This window comes from Miscanthus floridulus, chromosome 8, assembly GCF_019320115.1.
Source record: "Miscanthus floridulus cultivar M001 chromosome 8, ASM1932011v1, whole genome shotgun sequence".
In the NCBI taxonomy this organism is placed as follows: Eukaryota; Viridiplantae; Streptophyta; class Magnoliopsida; order Poales; family Poaceae; genus Miscanthus; species Miscanthus floridulus.
In genome coordinates, this window is record NC_089587.1 from 24,275,543 (window position 1) to 24,291,507 (window position 15,965).

Sequence of the window (15,965 nt, forward strand, 5' to 3'; positions counted from 1 at the left end):
GCACCGAGACGGGGCTTCTTCGGCGTGTTCCGCTTCGCCGTTCGTACGCGCTCCGTGAGGTTGTCCTCGGTAGCACCAGGGCGCAATGGCAGGGCGGCCGTGGCCTGAAGTTGGCCGTGCTGACAACCGAGGTTTGCTCGCCAGCGTCAGGATACTGAGACAATGACCAAGAGAGGGATGGGAAAATCCGACCGCACACATTCTTGGCTTTGCGGCCAAGGCGGACAACGACGACGATATCAGCCAATATAGCCCCTACCCTTGATCATTCTCGACGGGATTGCTTCCCGGAGCTAGCTTTCAACCTTAACATTCATTGCTACAGGGAATCGAAACGAGAAGGCTCGCTCGTGGCGAATTTTGAAAGATGCAGAGGGTGGCCATGGTGGACGCATTCTAGCTTTTATAGCCGGGCATCGCGAGACAGGGCAGACACGGGCTCGACCGGTGCTCGCGATGGTTTCCAGAGCACGGCGGGGCGTCCACTTGCGCAGGTTGCGACGCTGCGGACACGGGTGGCGGGCGCCACGTTTGCCGCGCACGGGGAGCTCGCCGCCGCCATGGATAAGGCCCAGGTTGCGGATGACGCCCAGGCCCAGACGACGACGTCGTGTGCGACCGCGGTGTACGCCTAGGAACGGCAACCTCCCCTGCGTTGAGCTCGCCCACCTTCTAGAACGGCACTCAAGGGCCTCGTCAAGCTGCATGAGCGGTCGCGTGACGGCAGCAGCTTCATGCCCGTGCGTCGAGGCGGAGCTCGCTAGAGGCGACCGGGGGTAGAGCTCGCCCACGGTGGCTGGGGCGGAGCTAAGCTCGCCCATACGCTGTAGCGGTGGGCGGGGCGTTGGTCGCGTTGGCCGGGGATGCCCCCAGCACTGTGTCGGGCTCTCGGACGCCATCGATTCGGTCGGGGCGGCGCTGCTACAGGGAAGAGAAGAAAAAAGAGGAAGGTTTGGGTGGCTGACAAACAGACCCCACTATAGGGCAATATGGTCATTTTCATCTGTATGTTTGACACCGTTAGAGATAAAAGTGGACGGAATGATATGAAAGACAAGAAAATTTAGTGTCATAGTGTGTTCAAACTTTTTAGTGACCTGCAGGCCACGACCATCTTTCGTAACGGCACACGTGTAAAACGCTCAAAAACTGTACTCGGCCCAGCACAGTGGGTAGGGTAAATACTTGGCCGCCGCTGCGCTCTTCCACTCTCCTATCCCCCACCTCCGCTTGTGCGGCCGCGTGGTGGTGCCTTCCGCGGCGCTGCGGCTGCGCTCCGATCCCGAGCGAGCAAATATCCTCGCCACCGCACCACGAGACCCTCGCACCGCTCCGACGCGATCGGCGCCGTCGAGCCACCCGACTCTCCCCTTGCGGTTCGTTCTCTCTCTCTACCCGCGCTGCTCCCCTCTACCTCGTCGTCGCTGGATCGCGCGCCGCGGGTATGGCTTGCGCGTTTCGATCCGCGTGGCCAGAGCGTTTCATGCGCGTTTGTGCTCTGAGGTTCGGATGGGGAGGAGGAGATTCTAGGGTTTGGGGTTATGTTTGCGGTAGGGTTTTGGGGGTTTTCAGGGTTTGCGGTGTGGTGCACGGATCCTGATCTGGGGCCAGGATTGTTTGCCTAGATTACTGGTGTTGCACTTGGATGTTGCCCTGCATGATTGCTGATTACTCAAGCTAGTGTTGTCTGGCGCCGTGTGATGTAGACTTAAGTGGTGTCGGAGTCAGTAGGGGGCTGCCAGGGGGCATGCTGAATGGATGCCCCCATAATCCTTTTTTCTCACTGAAGCCTTTGAGACCAAAAAGAACTTTAGTGCATGTTTTAATATTTGGTTCATGGATCAACTTAGTTGGGCCCCATAATCATATAATCCTAGCTCCATCACTGGCAGTGGAACAGATGTACAAAGCTTGAACATGCATAATGATATATTGTTATTAACTAGCAAACATGCCTGTGCGTTGCAACAGAATGTACATCTTATGTCATTTGCTATAATACATTTTGGAATCGGACTATGTAGTGTGGCTGGACGCTCGCTATTCTAACTCGTATGAGCAGAGGTCGTGAGTTTGGGTCACGGATGGGATAGTAAACCAATTAGGACTGTAGTATATTTCGGGTCACGTATGAGCAGAGGAAAAGTATATTTCTGCTGCTATTTTAATTATGTAAGCGCATGCAAATTTGAAGTCATATAGCCATTTTTTCTTTTGAAAAGGATGTTTATAAACTATATGGGGTTTAAATACGTGTAATATTAAATTTTGTCCAGGGCAGCAATGCCATACTTTTACCACTTATTTTACCAATTGCTTACTTTGTTGATACCTTTCATTTATTCATTGTGAAGCTACCCTGTTGGCTCAGGGATTGCGTCTATTCAAGAATATGGGGAGAAAGAGGAACCCCATTGTCTTTCTGGATGTATCTGTAGGTGATGAGCCAGATGAAAGAATGATCTTTGAGGTATGTTTGATATTACTGTTTCTCAAATTCGTATTCAGATGATAGTGCAAGCGTGACTAAGACTGTGCAATGTTAAAGATCAGGAGCTGTAGCTGTGTCTTAGTTTGCTTGATCTGTTTAATAGCATGAGTTACCTTTCCTTGCAGTTGTTCGCTGATGTTGCACCCCTTACGACTGAGAACTTCAGAGCTTTATGCACAGGTAATCTTGTCTCCACTTCCTTTTCGTTAAATTAGTAAAAATTCATCTGTTAGCTAGTGTTACATATTATTTTGTAAATTGGTTTATGTGGCAATTGGACATGTTGCTCTAGATTCTAATGGTCGTGGTCTCATGTAACGCGTCCATCAAAATACTGAAGTTTTTGTTGTCATCTGTTCAAACTATTAAGTATTTGAAGTAGCATTACTTTCAAGTAGTATGATATGATGCAAATTTAGTAAATTCACAAAGCCACACTTACTCTTCCGAAATTATTGAAAATTTGACAATTTCAAGAGCTTGCTTTGACAAACAACACTTTTTATTGCCTACAGTTTTAGAGCTACACTCATTTAGTGCTTGAAGGTTACTTAGTCGTCAAGCACTCAAGCACACTGGACAATTAGACCATGCTTACAATGGCCACTTAATGACACGGTGCTAGGAACCAGATCATGTCATATTGTTTATGAGGGAATGTGATGTTATCACCAAATTGCTAGGGTTATGCTATATCGCCCTTGTTTATCTAGATGTGGGTCTTAATCAGGGAGGGTTAGATCTGCTGATGCCCCATCCAAACAGTAACAATGAAAATTGTTTCACTGAAAGAGTTTCTGTGGTGAATAATGTTCCAGTGCTAAAGATTGTAATTCTTTTTAATTTTAGGAAACTGCAAGTTTAGTTTAAAGTTCAAGTGTAGCTTTCTTTTAATTACTTTGAGGTGCTTGTGAAATTTTGCCCTTTGATTGAAATATGGCCACATTTTTTCTGCTTTATCTAATTTCGCTCCAATGATTCCAGTTGTTGAGGAAATATTTTCCCTATATTGATGTACAATCCTTACTAATACAAACCCATTAGGACATTGACACAGTGTCCAATACTTCTGTTGACTAGCAATACAACAACAACAAAGCCTTTAAGTCCCAAACAAGTTGGGGTAGGCTAGAGTTGAAACCCAGCAGAAGCAATCAAGGTTCAGGCCAATGTTTTCAGGTCGTCTAGTCGAACCTAGTCGCTATAGGACCGACCAGGCGACTAATCGTGATTAGTCGTCGACCAGGCCGATTAGTCGAGCCTAGTCGACCCTGGTCGTCCATATAATCGTCCTATGCATCAGGACATATACATACTATATATATACCTATATGTACTATATAGTGTACACAATATAGCAAGCATCAAGACTACATTAGTGTTTAGCAAGTGACTTACTTTTGGGAGTTGTTTTCTTGCCTTTTCTTCACTGTCCAACTGTCCCAAACTCCATTCCTTTGCTGACTTGTTGCTGGAAGCCTGCAATACCAAAGAACACCATAATTAGCAACACTAATGTAGTCTTGATCTTGAGTTATTGACACATATCAATAGCAGCACTGCTGCAGTAGTGACAGTGAAAGAAGAGATGGCAGCCTGAGCAATCCTCTTCTTTTGCTTGACTTTTGTTCCAGAGCTTGGTTCTGGTACAGCTGCTGGTTCTTCTGCAGCAGTAGCATCATCTTGTTGCTCTTCATCTTCACCTAATGTAGGATTCAAAGCTAGAATAGTTCTTGAGTTCTTTTTCAGGTAATCAGCCATCTCCTTCTTAACTACTTCTGGAGCACTAGGACATCCAACTGCATCTCCATACCCCCCGGCAAGGTGCTGCTTGAATCTTTTTATTCCAGAGGGGACAATCTTTTTGCAAAATATGCACTGCACAAAATCCTTCTTCGAAGCATCTGGCCACCACCCATACTTCCATCCTGGATCTTGTGATTTTGCCTTCCTCTTGGTGTCAACAGCTTGGGCAGCAAGCTCTGGAGGTAGCTTTGCAATAGCCCTCTCAACTAGTGTTGCAACATCTGGACTAGCTGAGGAAGCCGTGGCAGCTGCACCTGACCCAGATGATGAATGTAGAACACCTCCGTCAAGGTCAGGCATCGACATTATCACTTCCACGTTTGCACGTCGTCGCTCCACAGCTGTACAAGCACAAGGCTGATAGTTAGCAGCATTACTAGCAGAGCCAGAGAGGATGCAGCCATGTAGGTCAGGAGAGCAGATGGGGAGGGAAAATGGACATACAGTCGTCAGAGCAGCTCATCACCAACGAGCAGAGGGCCGGCACCTTCAGGCCTTCAAATCAGAGGAATGCAGCTCTAACTCTGAGCCCCTGACCCCTGAGAGAACATGAAGCATCCAAATCAGAGGAGTAGAGATGAGAGGGCAGAGGAGCAGGGGATGAGGGAAGGACCTGAACGGCAGGGAGGCAGCTGCGGCGGGAATAGATCAGCAGAGGGCCGGCCACCTGCTGGAGCAGAGGGCAGCGGGAGGAGATGGCAGGCGGCGGGAGCAGACACCTGAGCAGAGGGCTGAGCGACCAGGCACCTGCAGGAACAGAGGGCGGGCGGGCGCAGAGCCGCAGATGGCCAGCCACCGCGGAGCAGAGGGCGAGCGGACTGGCGCAGATGGCCGCCGGCGGGAGCAGGATGCAGAGGGCTGGGCGGCTGGCCACCGCGGGAGCAGAGGGCTGGGCGGCTGGCCACCGCGGGAGCAGAGGGCGGGCGGGACCGCCGGCAGGAGCAGGCTGCAGGGGCGCCGGCCACCGGCGGAGCAGAGGGCGGGCGCGACTCGCGAGTCGCGAGCACAGGGCCGGCGGCGGCTGTTAATTTCCCGTGAAATTTTTGTCGCTACCAGCCAAAACCCCTTATCCCTCCCACGCTCGCGCGCGCCCGTGACCCGCGCGCCCGTGACCCCGCGCGCGCGCGCTCACGCAGCTGCGTTTTCGCGCTCTGGCGCGCTCGCCCAGTGGCCCGCGCGCGGCAGCAAAAAAAACAGCCAAAACTAGTCGTCCCACCCCTAATCGGACGACTAATCGCGATTAGGCGACGATTAGTCGGACGACCAGGCCCCTAATCGAGCTAATCGGGTCGAGGTCCCTAATCGAGCACCCAGGACCGATTAGGACGATTAATCGCGATTAATCGGACGACTTGAAATTGGTTCAGGCACGTGAATAGCTGTTTTCCATGCACTCCTATCTAAGGCTAAGTCTTTGGGTATATTCCATCCTTTCAAGTCTCCTTTTATTGCCTCTACCCAAGTCAACTTCGGTCTTCCTCTGCCTCTCTTCACGTTACTATCCTGGCTTAGCATTCCACTACGCACCGGTGCCTCTGGAGGTCTCCGTTGGACATGTCCAAATCATCTCAACCGGTGTTGGACAAGCTTTTCTTCAATTGGTGCTACCCCTAATCTATCTCGTATATCATCGTTCCGAACTCGGTCCCTTCTTGTATGACCGCAAATCCAACGCAACATACGCATTTCCGCGACACTTATCTGTTGAACATGTCGTCTTTTCGTAGGCCAACATTCTGCACCATACAATATAGCAGGTCTAATCGCCGTCCTATAAAACTTACCTTTTAGCTTCTGTGGTACCCTTTTGTCACATAGGACACCAGATGCTTGTCGCCACTTCATCCACCCTGCTTTGATTCTGTTGACTAGCAATATCAAGAAAAAATAGATAGTATAAATTAAAAGGATTTGTATTTTGAAAATAATTATCCCGATGAATCTACCAATGGCGATCTTCTGCTGCAAATCTATGTGAATTTTTTAGATATTGATGTCTGGAGCTAAAAAGAATTTGACCTAGGACAAACCTAAATGGACCTGTACTTGTGCTCAGTGGAAGTAGTGCGTAGCTATTCTTTGCAACATGGAAGAGTACCACAATAATGTATTTTATTACTGCTCTTACTATTTATTTTAATTATCTGCACTAAGCAACTGTCACTAATGCTGTGGTGGTACTAGTCCTTTTGTCGGCATTTGGTAGTCCTAATGATTTTTATTGTTCTTTGCTTAACAACGTTCTTTGGAATATTATTCAAACCTGAACTCTCTCATCTGCTTTCAGCCATAATCCAATATGCCATTCTGTGATTCTGTTTGAATATTTCTGAAATCTGAGAACCTAATCTATTCTTTCTGTGATGATTAACAATGCATATTTAGATGTTCATTGCTTCCTAGGAATTTAGTTAATTTCCTGTCAAAGTAATTCTCATGCTTAATGCTTAACTATATCTTTATATATATTTAGCTTATAAATTTATAATTTCTCTTTAAATTTTAAATTTATCTTGAAATTTTGAGCAATGCGATGATGTTACTACAAGGGAGTCTCTTACAGATTTGAAGTAAAACTGGATACATGATACACCGGCTGATGTTTCTACTTCTTTGACAGTTATGTTCTGGCAGACATTTTGTTATAATATTCTTCGGGTTATGGCATCAAATGAAATTAGGATATGGAATGGAGATTCTGAACTTGTGTACGTCAGTAAACACAAACATACTCGGATGTAATTACTATAACTTGAGCTGTAGACTTCTAGTCCATATCTTCTGTTCTAAGCTGTCAATCTAATTTGTCCATAAAAAAGCTAATTTGGTGTTGAGCCGTTAATGTACTAATATGCGTTTTGGAAATCTTCTGATAATGTAGTGGGTGCCTTTGTTCTTTTTGCCACAGCCCACCTTGTGCATAGTCGAATGTACAGATTATATGCAATTCCGAGTTTAAAAAACTCCTCCCATTGCTCTGCTAATTGATGTTGCACGCTTTAGGTGAGCTGGGAATTGGACAGAAGACTAAGAAGCCATTATGTTACAAGGGATCATCGTTCCACCATGTCATCAAGGGGTTCATGGCACAAGTTAGTTTTTCTTCTTTTGTGTAGTTTTTTATTTATGCATTTTGCTTCTGTCTCAGTTATGATGTTTGTATTTTGTGGTTAGAATTTGGTTAGCTTTGTCTTGTTCTGTTTTTATTAGTCAGTTCCTTGTTCATGATGTAGGATGCAAGACAGATGATATCGACTGCTTTTCTTATCATATAGTATTTAAGGTTGTATGCAGTATTGTCTATGTTCGCTATTCTAATAATGAGTGGAAAACTTATTTGTTTTCTTAGCCATAACTGCTGAGGGTGCTTTGTTTTTTTTTTCAGGGAGGTGACATTGCAAAAGGAAATGGTGAGTTTGCACAATTAGTTCTTTACATTTTTCTAGTTCTTTTCCTTCCCGGAAAAAAAAGCAGCAATTCCCCTCCCCACTTCCATGGCCTTTCTCATTTTTTTATGTTCTCTTATAAACTAATGTTCTTGTGTACGTCTACTTAAAGGGCTTGCATGCACATAGCACTCCCTGTAAGTTGTGCAGTTATGTCCTACTTATGCTAATTTTGATGGTTTTTGTTTTCATTTCTCTATGTTATCACAATGTCCCTACCTTTTGATTTGACGATTATATTGTGCACTCCACGCTAGCATTCAATGTTCTTAAGTTTCATACGCTTTTTTTTAACTGGAGTAGTTTAGCAGTCTTTTCTTGTCATATACAGTTATAATGGCCTTAATTCGGGTATCAAAATTTTCAAATTTGATTAGGGTTAGTTTGTTTTCATATGCAATGATTTGTTCCAAGATCCAGATGTATACTGTGCCAGCATTTATAGATTGCTGTATTTTTGTCTATTAATGTTACATATGGTGATGCATGTTACCATCTTTACTTTTTTGGTAATATTTTTTCTGTTATACATTAGTTCTGTTTGTTTGATGTAATTCTACCTTGCATGTATAGTTGCAGCTTCCTGTGTTACATTTTGTTTTTAGAAATGACTACGATTTTCACTATGTTACAGGGTCTGGTGGAGAAAGCATATATAGTGGAAAATTTGCAGGTATTAACCATTTAGCTTGGTTTGAAATCTGTTATGTAGTGGAGACGTTGAATGCAAATAATGGAATAACCTTGCAACCTTTTATTTGAGGATTTAGAATGTTGGTTACCAAATACAGAGTCAAATGCTGTGTTGTTATGTGTCTACTGTCTACATTAGTAGTGTGTCCAAATTCTAATAATCCAGTACAAGTTACTGCTTTGATCTTTTTGGCTGCTTTGCTCTGGAAATACTGGAGATCTTATCCAACTGTTCTGGTAAGCACGAAAGCAAACAGTATATCTGTAATGACAGTATATTATTTGCATTTCAGATGAAACTTGTGTTCTACCTCATGATGATCGTGGTCTCTTGACAACGGCAGATACTGGTTCCAAAGCTAGTGGCTCCCAGTTCTGCATTACTTTCAAGCCTAATTCTCATCTTGACAGGTTTGTTCTGATCAATTCCATTTGAATGACAGTGTGTTTCAGTTTTGTACAAAATATATCTTCAGACATGTATGGGGACTAATCTTACATCCATTTGCGTTGTTGAATTGAACCTAAGCTCTGGATATTTGTCTCAGATCGATACTTATTTCCAGTACCAAACTGATTTTTTTTCTCATCCTAAATTAAAGCTCTAAGCGTCCGACAGCCATAGTCACTGATACAACGCCATTTGCTTAATTATCTGTTTTATCAAGCATTGGAACTACAGAAGATTAGTTTTCTGCTACTTCTTTTGCTTGTTCACTTGTAGTGTCTTTGGATCTCCGTTGTTGCCTAATTCAAAATGAGCAACTGCTTGTTGAATCACAAGAATTTGATGGAGTTCTGTATTATATGTGAAATCGATTCAGTTCTTTTTATAGCACCATTTGCCAGTTTATTAGAATTGGCATGTTGCATTAATTTTGCGCTATGTCTATGTGTGGAATTTTGCACTGTGGAAATTCGTTTCCTATGGTATGCATGTCTCTTTTTTGGTTGTGAAAATAGGAGGTGAGGGTAGGAGCAAACCTGTTTGACTGATGCATATGTGGACAGGAGTGAGGCTTAGTTTTGGTTTTGCTGTTTGGCTTTTTACTATGTTATAGGAATGTTGCAGGGCTTGTGGCATAAACTGTTAACTGGGCAAGCCTCAATAATGTCTTGTTCAGTTTCATTTGTGAACTCCATGGTTTTCTGACTTAGTACAGTTTTGTTGATAATATGACATTCTACTGTGTTGCAGGAAGCACACAGTTTTTGGCAAGCTTGTTGTTGGAAGTGATGTTCTGAAGAGGATCGAGCAAGTAGATGTGCAATCCCCTGATTCAACTCCTGTTGTTCCGGTTACTATAGTAAATTGTGGGGAGCTCATTGACCGCAAAGATGTTGGATCTATAGAAATTGGTAATGCTTATCAACTGAGTGGAATTTTTGCAGCACCTATTGATCCATTTAATATTAGGATTTAAGCTTTTTTTGGGGCATTTAGGTAAAGTTGGTCACTTTTGTATTTACCTTTTGAACGTCCTTTTGATGTGATAATGGTCATACAGATAAAAAGAGGGCTGCCAAATCAAAGTTGTCAAAGGATATATCTTCTGATGAGGAAAGTAATGAAGGACAACACAAGAGACGTCGTAACAAATCTTCAAAAAGGAGAAGGAAGAAGAGGAGATATTCTTATTCGGAATCAGATAGCTCTTCTGAGTCGGAGACTGAATCATCTTATTCTGAAAGCGATTCTGATACTTACTCAAGTGACTCATCTGATGTCAGCAGCTCAAGTGATGACAGGCGAAGGCGCAGAAAGAGACATTCGAAGAAAAATAAACACAAGCGTTCAAGAAGAAAGCGTGACCATAGGCGCGAAAGAAGGCGTAGGAAGCGTGATAGGAAATCAAAACAGAAGCCAAAAAGGTCTGTTAACATTGTCAAATTGAACATTCCTGACCTTTGGCCTGTAATATATTTTCTTTTATTAGCAGGATAATAAAGGGTGATAGTGAAGCTGAAAGTACGAGCGATAGCAGCTCTGAAGATGCTAGAAGCAAGAGACACCGCCGTGGGCGGAAGTCCAAGGCATCATCTCAAGTTTCTGGTAGTTTCTTTTCTTTTTGCCTATATATTCTTTACCACAATGTATGTTGAGCTTCTGTATTTCACCAAGTAAGTTGAAGCATAGATTCCTGAACTTTGTTCTGATTTCTCAGTTATTAGGTTCATGAACTCTGAGAGTTGGGAGTAACATGCCCTTAAACTTGTGCTATGTACCACATCAGCCAATCCTTTGTAACTTAAGAGGAGTTGCGGGGGGGTGGGGGGTGGGGGGGCGAGCATTCATCATCATTAATGAATTGTATAGGCACAATAGGATTAGGATACCATATCTGGTTAAGTACTTCATTGTATTTCAAGAAACTGATAGGACAAACCTGACAAGGTTATGCAACGGCAGTAGCTAATGCTACTCAAGCACAATCAAGAGACATCACAAAAGATAGAGTTCAATTTCTTGCATACTGTTTATTTACCCATCACAAATACTTGTGTTGTGGACAAAGATCTGGTCGAACTTGCGAAACTGACTATCAAAGACTTCGTAGATACAGATAGTTGGTTTGGAATTATGAGAACCATTCACTTAGATTTGTCTTAAACTTACTGTCATATTCTCATAATTTTATTGGATTTATAAAAATATAAATATATTATAGTGGAGAATAATGGCTAAAGGTAGACCATGCCATGTCCAAAAATCAGGAAGTTCTGATTGGCTGGATATCTCTTTTAATCTTTAAATCATGATTGCATGGTATTATCGGTGGTATTGTTCTGTTATATATGTCTTGCATGAACAACTGTACTGATTGGCCATCTAGTAAGGGATATATAGTTCTTGCTTGGTTTATGTGGTACATGTTTAGTTTAGTTCAACTAATGATTGCAATCTACACTTGCCTTTTCAGAGGAAAATCTTGCTGCAGTGGCTGCTTTGAAGGATGCCACATCACCTCAACAAAAGAGTGGAATACCAAGGAGTCTGGCACAAGATGTCTCCCCCCTGCAAAACGGGGAAATCCATACAAATGGTGTTAATGAATCAAAAATTGAAAGGAATGCAGCTGTCATGCCTGTTCTAACTGGCAATCGAAGCAAATCTAGGTTTCCTATACTTCTTCATACATAAATCATTCTTTGTGCTTACTGCTTCTGGAAGCGGTGTTTCATCTGATATTGATAAGCAGGAGCCAGAGCATGAGTGCTAATCACTCAATGAGCAAGAGTATGAGTATCAGTCCAAGAAGAAGCCCAATGAAAAGGTCAATTACCAGCCCGAAGAGGTCAGTTAGCAGGAGCCCTGTTCACCACAATCGCAGTAGAAGTCCTGTCCGTACTCCCAAAAGAAGCGAGAGCAGGAGTCCAGCCAGACGGCAGAGCATCAGCAGGAGCCCTGCTAGGAGCCTCAGCAAGAGCTCACCCAGAGGTGCAAGCAGAAGCCCCCACATAAGCAGGAGTCCTGTTAAAGCTCACAGAAGAAGCATTAGCAGGAGCTCAGCTAGGTCCATGCAACAGAGAAGTCCAAGCAGGAGCCTGGAGAGAACTCATGTACGAAAAAGTGTCAGCCCAAGCCCACTATTGGAGAAGCGAAGAAGCATTACCGGAACCTCTGTGATATCTCCATTGCGAAGTGTTAGCCGGAGTCCAGTTAGGATTTCAAGGAGCCCACATAGGCCTTCTAGGAGAAGCCCTATGAGAAGTCCACGACGGAACATTCGCAGAAGCCTCAGCAGGAGCCCTGTGAGAACACTTAGAACAAGTGTGAGCAGAAGCCCAGTAAGAGGTGGCCGACCTCGCAGGAACATTAGCAGGAGTCCCAGTCCACATCGCAGGGCAGTAACACCACCAAACAATGGAAGGAGCCCATCCAGGAGTGATTCTCCTGATGGGTCACCAAAACGCATAAGACGTGGACGGGGTTTTACACAGCGGTACTCATTTGCAAGACAATATCGCTCACCTTCTGCTGATCGCTCGCATCGTTATGGCGGAAGAAATGACCGTGACAGGTAATTGAATCAAAGTTTGATCTGTTGTTTTCATTTGATTGAGAGTTTTAAATTATGTTCCCCCCTTATGTAGATACATGGGTTACCGGGGTTCTCGCCATCGATCACCTCCTCGACGTTATAGAAGCCCACCCAGAGGCAGAGTGTCATCGCCAAGGTAAATGAACTGTTTATATGTGATAGTTAAAGAACTAGTTATTTTTCTATAGGTACCAGCTTCTTTTATCATTTGTGATGGCACGTCAGTGAACCAATTTTGAACAGGCAGTCATTTTTGTTTGATGCTTATTATTGAACGTATTATTTGCAAATGATTGAAGCAATTTTATTTGAATTTTTTTTTCAATCGGTATGCATAGCTCATTCTTGTGGTTGGTTCTTTGTCATGATTTATTTTATTTTTCCACTTGAGCCATAGTAGGTACAGGAGGAGGAGCCGAAGCGCCTCACGCAGCCCTGTCCACAGAGAAAGAGGAAGGGGAGGTGGATACAGCAAAAGCCCTGTACGGAGCCTTTCACCCCCTCCCAGACCAAGGTCACATGGTGATCGTGCACGGTCAGTTTCCAGGAGCCACCTTTCTGGGTCAAGGTCAAGGTCTCCACCAGTGCGTCATCCCTCCCCACCTGATTCCCCATCTCTGAAGCGTGCAAGTGATGAGAAATCTCAGTCCCCGTCTCGGTCACTGTCTGGTAGCCCTAGTCGTGGAGGCAAGAAAGGTTTGGTTTCCTACGGGGATGGCTCTCCTGATTCAGCTGGGAAGTAGGTTTCCACCGGGGCATTGAAATGTATTTTACTACCGTTGGCCATTGGCTGTTGATCGGTCCTTCAGCACTTTTGTTACAATTGCTACTGTAGAGAAGAGAAGCGGTTTTGGTCGCCCCCCTGGCCTGGTGTTATCGTTGTAGAACTGTTACCTATGTTTGGGATGATAAGCGATGTCCTTTGGTTATCTTAAGACTCGTAATCTGAGCTTAGGTTATGCTTTTGCTGAACATGTAGCACTGTTTCAGTGTAGTTATCTTTGGTGGAATTTGAATGTTTAAGGTGCGACGCAAAGAGAATCATTACAATATTTTGATCTCGGATGACAATAACATGTATAATTAATAGTTATTTTTCCTTCTGCATCTATCCCATACTAGTGTTTCTGCATCTATTCATTAATTATATCGTTTGGCCGCATCATATTTTTCTCTGTTCTCACCGACGACATTCCAATGGTAATTTGTTGGTAAATCTTGTGCACGACAAACCCCTCTTGATTCTTCTCTGTGTCCTATTGCCCATCCCCAAAAGGAACCCAAAATTTCCTATCAAACGGTAATTGGTGCTAACAGGTCTGGGGCACAACTCCAGCATCAAATCATGGAATCAACCAACTTATATTTGTACGGATCGTTGGGGGAAAGGGCTATCAATCTTTAAGCACAGCACTGCCTGTGTCCTATCAATCTTTAAGCACAGGCGCACAGCACGGATTATCAGGTCGAAGCGGCAAACAGAGGCTGGTGAATACAAAACGCGTGGCTTTGCCGATAGGATGGGCGACGCAAAAGCTGAGAAAATGCCCAGAGACGATCGGTGTAGTTATGGCGGAAACGATGGCGGATCAAAACCCTGCTGGATCCGTCCCTGCACGTAAATTGTCTATACTTGTACTTGCGGTGCTAGCTGCTAGCATGAACACACGATAGATAACAGACCATCATGCCCTTACGTGATCTGCCATCTCATCTCACTTAGAGTCGACACCTTAGGATGTGTTTGGTTTAAAGAAAAGGGTGAATAGAACATGATCATCCATAAATTTCGGAAAACAGATATATATGCTATTTTGGTTGGATGGATGAGACGAGCTAGTTTTTTCTTTGTTAGATGGATGACAATGGATGAGAAGAGAATAGTTAACTAATTATTTTACTATTTAAAAAGTAATGACAACTAATTATACACTAATAAAGATGCACTCACACTAATTTTATCCTGATAATCACTAATTAAAAACAAAATATTGCAGCCAGTGTTGGCATTGCTCAGACCAATCCATGCTGACACTCATCGTGTTCGCTGGTCTGAACCGTTCAGCCAGCCGGCTGGTTTCAGTCACGTGGTACTGTTCATCGAACCAGCCGAAACAGTGTTTTTCTCTCACAACAAACCAGCCGGAACAGTGTTTTTCAGCCAAGTTTCAGACCAGCGAACGGGGCCACTATCGATGGCGGCACTGCTCCTTCGTGTGCTACTAGGGCGTTGTGTGCCTACCACATGTGGCCACTAGCACGCTAGATCGCGCTTCCACTTGTGCGTAGCCCCTTGCTCAATGAAAAAATATAGACATCGTCTGTTCCAGATTTCTCGCTAACCAAAGATAAATATAGATGATGACTCTTTTGAGTGCACACAAAATATAAAAAGTTATTGGAGGGTACAAAGATATATAAAATGTTTTTACTCAAATGACTTTCTAAATGATGATTTAGATAATAAGTTTTATAAAGAATTTTAGTGATGCTCTTAGATACTAGGGCAGATGCAGAGCCAGAGCAGATGGCCTGCCTAAAATGTTAGGTTTGCCCATATTGAAGGCAAAATTATTTTTCCTAGTTTCTTCAAAAAAAATATTTTTTTCCCAGCGTCCTCCTTCTACCTATTGTATCTCACACTCCCAGCAAGTTCGACCGACGTGGTAGAAAAATCGGTGGCTCTTGGATAAATCATGATATGGCGAGCACGCATACCGGATTCTCTACCCCTGTGCCGTGTCGGTGTGTTTGATCACAGGATGTGAAAGAGGGGAGGAGAGGAGTGTCAGGTTCGCATGCTTTAGCTAGACAAGTGTCAGATTCGCATCGCTCGGAGATGTGGCATGTAACTTTGACATGCGTATATGACCTGATCATGTTTGAGGCTTCGGTCAGCTGATAATGAAAGACAAGCAAATGAAAAAAAGGGAGGAGAGCAGACGCCACTGAATCGCGAGCGGTCGTCCAACTCAAAACGAGCGAACAATTCTGGGACATAAAGTAATTTTCTTTTTTAGAAAAAAATCCCACCACTTTTTCTATTCGGCAATGCCCATTCCGAGCTCTCTGCATGCGCTCAGTGCATCCTGCGGGCTTTTCCAACTGGTTGTGACGTCACGTGATGCAAGAAAAAAAAAGCAAAACATTTATTTCAAAATGCTACTGCTGAATGGTGTATTCATTTTCAATGTCGTCTGCACTGGTGTGTTCTGCGCGACGAGGCAAACAAAACTAGATCTCATTTACATATGTTTCAAAGAATTTTATTCTAGTATCAACTTATGTGTACTAACTTATAACATATAACTTATAACGTATAACTTATAACATATAATTTATAACTTATGTCGAAACTTGAAAAAATATAAAGTTATGAAACACAACTTATGTACAAAAGTTACTAAACACAAATGAACGAATTAATTTATAACTTATGCCAAAACTTTGAACACAAAAGTTATTAAACAGAAAGGAACGGATTAA

General features: G+C 43.7%; 1 protein-coding gene across 4 annotated transcripts; it reads left to right on the forward strand.

Annotated features, from left to right (window-relative positions):
* Positions 1-1,194: 1,194 nt before the first annotated feature.
* Positions 1,195-13,572, forward strand: LOC136475996 (peptidyl-prolyl cis-trans isomerase CYP95-like). 4 transcript variants are annotated; one of them, XM_066473655.1, is made up of 14 exons: positions 1,195-1,376; positions 2,355-2,470; positions 2,617-2,671; positions 7,301-7,389; positions 7,683-7,707; positions 8,378-8,416; positions 8,730-8,847; positions 9,635-9,795; positions 9,945-10,308; positions 10,377-10,489; positions 11,358-11,553; positions 11,637-12,458; positions 12,532-12,615; positions 12,877-13,572. In XM_066473655.1, exons 2-14 carry the CDS (start codon positions 2,393-2,395, stop codon positions 13,220-13,222), a joined length of 2,490 nt encoding a protein of 829 aa, XP_066329752.1. In that variant the 5' UTR covers positions 1,195-1,376; positions 2,355-2,392; the 3' UTR covers positions 13,223-13,572. The 4 variants fall into 4 exon arrangements, with proteins under 4 accessions (XP_066329752.1, XP_066329755.1, XP_066329754.1 ...); XM_066473658.1 differs by having other exon boundaries at positions 12,880-13,572; XM_066473657.1 differs by having other exon boundaries at positions 2,372-2,470.
* The last annotated feature ends 2,393 nt before the right edge of the window (positions 13,573-15,965 follow it).

Coding starts and splice junctions, on each gene's coding strand:
- LOC136475996 (XM_066473655.1), top strand. CDS start 2,393: ATGGGGAGAAAGAGGAACCCCATTGTCTTTCTGGATGTATCTGTAGGT. Junction 8,417..8,729: donor ATATAGTGGAAAATTTGCAG/GTATTAACCATT, acceptor TTTGCATTTCAG/ATGAAACTTGTGTTCTACCT. Junction 10,490..11,357: donor GGCATCATCTCAAGTTTCTG/GTAGTTTCTTTT, acceptor TTGCCTTTTCAG/AGGAAAATCTTGCTGCAGTG.